We start from the raw sequence: 5,605 nt of genomic DNA on the forward strand, positions 1-5,605 counted from the left end.
TCCCCTCTGCAAATCCCTGCGGCTCGGTTTTTGTTTTTCGTTTTTTAATTGGGGAGCCATCATGGGGACGTCCCTTCCATCCTGGCAGACCCACGTGCTTTCAAAGCCGCTACCTAAAGTCATCCATTCCCCCTCCTTCTCGGAGTGTCCACCGGTGGTGAGGTCAAAAAAGTCAAAAGGAATTCATTGATGGGATTCAGAAGCCAGCTCTCTTTCAGGAGCATCAAGAAGGTGGGATGGGATAAATCTTCTCCCCAAACAAGCCAAAAATGGAGCAGATGCGAAAGACAGAAATCACGAGACATTTATTGATTCCAACATTCGGAAGGAAATAATCAGTGGGGTTTTTTTGAGTTCATTCTGGGCAAGATTCGTTTTAACTTGTACAGAGTTAAAAAAAAATCTTGTAATTTTACATTTTAAATTGCAGGTGGTGTAGTGCGCCTTATTTTCATTGTGATGCTTCGGATGCGAATAAACAAACAAGTTTGTTTGGGCTGGGGGCTTTTAGGGAAGCACGTCACTGTTGGCTTTTCCGTGGCCAACTAGTAAGCAAAAAAGTAGAAAAATCAGGTTCCTACCATCGACTCACTAAGAGCATGGCAAGATCATCTCTCCGTGTTAAAGACTGAAAAAAATATATGATTTTTTAAATCTCCTTTGGGGAACAACTCCCTTTTCTGCAGAGAAGTATGTTTTTAAGAAGAAAATAAGCAGATTCCGCAGCTTAAGCTAAATCCAGAAGGGATCCGATTCTTCCCAGGAGATGCAGGATGAAGGCTGATGCAGAACTCCCACGTGGAGAATTTCAACTGGCCGCTGAGAAGCAGATGGTCAGCACTGGCACTTTGTGGACAAAAGGCTCTATTGAGACCCATCCTGCCCCTGGTCATGCTTCCCCGGCTCTGCCAGGCTGTGCCCGTCACAAAATCTGGGGTTTAGGCCAGGGAGACAGCTGAGAAAAACACATCGCCTTCTCCTCTTCCCAGCCGGGTGTCCCCAAAGCAGCTGCTATCATGCTGAGGCCGATGACCAGTTTGGGACGCTCACGCCTGTAACAGAGTCCTGGCTATGATCATCTTCATGATTTCATTGGTTCCTACAGACCACAGAGATGAAAACGGAGATGTGTTGGTTAGCAAACTGCAGAATGGCGGTGCAGAAGAGATACCCAAAGGAAGGGAATCCCAACTTAGCATCCTATGAAACTGAGCTTGCCGGCTCTTGAATAAATGAATGAATGAACCTTTATTATCAAAGTATAACATGTATACAGTGAGATTGGCTGAGCCTCCCTCCGTGCCCCCCACCACAACTCACAGTGACTACAAACCCCCAACTTATTACACCCTGTGAGCTAATTGCACAGCACGCCGGCCTCACGGGTCTGTCATGCATAACATTATTATGTCCCATTCAAGAGCCTGACATCCCATGGATAAAAGCTGTTCTTCAGCTTGTTGGTACGGCTGGCTATGTTTCTGTATCTCCTACCCGATGGTAGGAGAGTAAAGAGGTACCAACCAGGGTGTGAGTCATCCCTGAGAATTTTCCTCACTCTGCCAAGTCAACGGGCCGTGGCGATGTCAGCCAGTGGCGTCAGGGAACAGCCCACGATGTCTTGTGCCGTGCTCACCACCCTCTGTAATACCTTCCTGTCCGCGGCTGTCAAGCCAGCATACCAAACCACAATACAGTATGTGAGAACGCTTTCAATAGTAGACCGGTAGAAGAGGGTCATGACAGGCAGTCCTCGCCTTACGACCATATTTGAGACTGAAAATTATGGCCGTAGGTTGTAAAGCGGGTCACCATGTGACCGGACCTGCTTTTACAATCCCTTTTTACAGTTGTGGTGAAACCAAGCCATTGTTGTAGCAAAAATGTCATAAATCAAGGTCGTGGGACGGTGAGATGCTGCAAATGGCTGTCAATGCGTGACAGTTGCCAAGCACCCAATTGTGGTTCACGGAGGGGGAGGGAGCAATGTTGGAACTTCCAAACATATTCATAAATCTCTTTCCCGGGGGGGGGGGGAGAGGTGATCAGGGGCTCCACTGTAACTTTGACCAGTTGCTAAAAGGACTACCTGGTAATCCAATTTAGTATATAAATTATATTAAATATTCACATTTTCTTCTAAGCTGTTCCTTGCTTGACCGAAAGGAAATTCCTAAGTACAGGTGCACAAAACAAAAATAGCACATTTTTAAGTACAGTAAATTCCTGAATGCAATAACATTTTCTCTGATGTTCACGAACTCTCACATAAGGTGAGATTGTTAAGTGAGAATTGGCAAACATCAGAAAAAATGTTATTGCATTTCAAAATTTACTATACTTAGGAATTTACTATTTTTACTCTTTTGTTCTGTGTGACTTGTCCGTCGGCCTGGCTTTTGCTACTCTGTACAGCAGGGGTCTTCAAACTTGGCCTTTTTATGACTTGTGGACTTCAACTCCCAGAATTCCTCAGCCAGACAAACTGGTTGAGGAATTCTGGGAGTTGAAGTCCACAAGTCATGAAAGGGCCAAGTTTGAAGACCCCTGCTGTACACTCCTGTGTTTGTGTGTGTGTGTAACTAGCAGCAGCAGTTTTAAAGTGTGTTTTCTCAAGTCACAAAAAACAACTGATGTGCCAAGGACTTGATCAGGAATGGAGAGCAGCCACAGAGTCCAATATATGACTCAGGTTGCATTTAACTGGACTCGGCGTACATCAGGGAGATCCAGACAGTGCGCAAGAGTGGCTGTGTTTGTGTCAATCCAACTCACAGCAACTGTGTGTGTCAGTAGCCGGGGCCAAACTCCCAGGAAATGCTCGACAACCTACCTTCCAAAATCTGGTGGACCCTGATGTCCCGCATAAACTGTTGCACAGCGTAATCCTTCAAGTAGCCGTATCCGCCGTGCATCTGCAGAGCTTGATTGCAGATCTACAAGGAAGAGGAGAAACCCAGTGAAAACTCAAGCGCCAGAGAATCCTGGCTTTCCCAAGAAGAGGCACACCAGGGTCTAGAAACTTAAGGGGGGAAAGCATGTGGACACGGTCAGAACTGACAAGGAAGCTGTGAGAATGTACAGGTGGTCCTCGGCTTAACAACCACACCTGGGACTAGAATTCCCATTGAATGCAAGTGTGCAGCACCCAATTTTATGACCTTTTTTTGGCCACAGTTAAGTCAACCACTGAGGTTGTTAAGTGAATTACGAAGTCCTTAAGCAAATCCGGCTTTCCCCAGTGACTTTGCTTGTCAGAGACAGCTGTGAAGTTAGCAAATGAGGACCACAGGATTCCGGGATGCTGCACACATGAGTGCCAAGGCACCAAAATTTGGTTTCCTGTAACTGTGAAGATGCCGCAATTGTCGTAAGTGTAAGAACTGGTTGCAAACCACCTTTTTCAGTAGTGTTGCAATTTCCAATGGTGGCTAAACAAATTGTCACAAGTCAAAGCCTAGCGGTAACTTCTGAAACTTTAATAATAATAATAATAATAATAATAATAATAATAATAATAATAATAATAATAATAATAATAATAATAATAATAAAGTTGGAAGGGACCTTGGAGGTCAACAGTTCGATGTGGTATATATGTATAACAAGGGAATCTTTTTTCAGATTTTTTTTTTTGTGTGTGTGTGCAGAAATGGGGATCGGATGGCTGTCCAGATGTTCCCGAATCCTATTCTGGATGGACAATTTTCAGGAACTCTGGGAGTTGTAGTTTACAATGTCCAGGCTGCTGCAGCATTCAGACCCTGGAGCGTGTACATTTCTCAATGAAAGTGCAAGGCTGCCCTCTAGTGGCTAAATGAAGGAATTTGTAGATAATATAGAACGGGTCTGCAACCTTGACAACTTTAAGACTTAAGCTGGCTGAGGAATTCTGGGAGCTGAGTCCACAAGTCTTAAAGTTGTCAAGGTTGCAGACCCTGGACACAGAATCATACGGTTGGTCAAACGGTTGTCCCTCTATTTTCGAAAACCTATAGTGATGGAGTATCCACAATACCAAGGGGCAAGCTATTCCATTACGGCTGTTACGTATAAGCTGGGTTGACAAGATCAGAAATGAGGAGGTGATAAGCTGCCTGGGAAAGCCAAGGGAAATCATCAAAACAATTAAAAAACGAAAATTTGAATATTTCAGACATGTGATGCGACACCCAGAAAAATACGACACACTCCATTTAACCCTGCAGGGAAAGATTGAAGGCAAACAAGGTCCAGGCAGAAGAAGAACATCGTGGCTTCAAAATCTTAACCCTGCAGGGAAAGATTGAAGGCAAACGAGGTCCAGGCAGAAGAAGAACATCGTGGCTTCAAAATCTAAGCGACTGGTTTGGACAAAACTCAGTAGTACTTTTTTGTGCGGCTGCTGATAAAAACAGGATCGCCAACATGATCGCCCACGTCCGATAACGGATATGGCAGAAGAAGAAGAAGGAGCTATTCCATTAATTAACTACTCACGATTAATAACAATTAAATATTAATAAAATTAATAACAAATGCCAGTGACTTTTAGGGGACACATTACATTTCTTTTTCAATGGACACCCTGGGCTCTTTTGGACAGGAAGAACCTCAGGTGATCATCCTTGATGGAGAACCTTGCAGTCCAACATGTAGGTTTTATTTCAGGGACAGAGAGGGAGATTACACACACACACACACACACACAAAGGGATTTTACTTACTGCAAAGCACTCATCGGTGGCAAAGAGCTTGGCCATGGAACACAAAGCTACCGCATCGTGCCGCTGTTTCTGCAGAGCTTGGGCAGCGTTGCGCACCATCAGACGGGCAGCCACTAACCGGGTTGCCATCTGAGCCAGCTGGAACTGGAGATACTTGACAAGGAGACACAGGAAGCAGGTAAATCCTCACTCATCCCATTAAACCGTGGTTAAATGACAGTTTGTTGAGCTGGCTGGGCTCATCCATTCCCCTAAGCCAGGAATGGTGTATTCAAGCTGATGGCCAGCACAACTACATCTTAGGCCAGTGATGGCGAACCTTTTAGAGACCGAGTGCCCAAACGGCAACCCAAAACCCACTTATGCATCGTTGGGTGCCGGGTGGGTGTGGCCAATTGGGTGGGTGTGGTCAATTGGGTGGGCGTGTGGCTGCGGTAGTAACGGCAGATTGGGTGGAATTAAAAAGTTCAATCAATCAATTCCAACTTTGAGAGATCTTTTTTTTCTACACGAGAAGTTGAAATTGACTGATTGAACCTTTTTTTTTTTTGCACACGGTGGCGGAGGTCTAAAGTGAAAAGGTTTTATAAAACCCAGCTGAAGGCCTAGGATTGGGGCGATGGCGCGTGTGCCCACAGAGAGGGCTCTGAGTGCCGCTTCTGGCACCCGTGCCATAGGTTCGCCACCACTGTCCTAGGCCCAGTCTCCCTGATCTTTTAGGCTTGACGGGGAAAATAAAATGTTGGGAAACGGCTAAGGGCTACTATCACAACGTGGCTGTCATGTTTGGAATAACTAAGTAAAAAGCACCCATTTTGCAGAAGTAAAACTCGGGGATTACTTTGATCCTCTTTGCTGGAGAGATGGGTGCATTTCCAGGTGGAGTGCTCCGGATATCT

The 5,605-nt window shown here is 45.3% G+C and overlaps 1 protein-coding gene across 1 annotated transcript; it reads right to left on the reverse strand.

Moving 5' to 3' along the window:
• Positions 1 to 286: 286 nt before the first annotated feature.
• LOC107301445 (isobutyryl-CoA dehydrogenase, mitochondrial) lies at positions 287 to 4,855 on the reverse strand. Its single transcript, XM_015830669.1, has 3 exons — positions 4,707 to 4,855; positions 2,834 to 2,936; positions 287 to 1,099 (listed from the first exon to the last, which is right to left on the reverse strand). Exons 1-3 carry the CDS (start codon positions 4,833 to 4,835, stop codon positions 1,047 to 1,049), a joined length of 285 nt encoding a protein of 94 aa, XP_015686155.1. The 5' UTR covers positions 4,836 to 4,855; the 3' UTR covers positions 287 to 1,046.
• Between the last annotated feature and the right edge of the window lie 750 nt (positions 4,856 to 5,605).

Source organism: Protobothrops mucrosquamatus, unplaced genomic scaffold (assembly GCF_001527695.2).
Source record: "Protobothrops mucrosquamatus isolate PMUCROS unplaced genomic scaffold, P.Mucros_1.0 scaffold12778, whole genome shotgun sequence".
Taxonomy (NCBI): Eukaryota; Metazoa; Chordata; class Lepidosauria; order Squamata; family Viperidae; genus Protobothrops; species Protobothrops mucrosquamatus.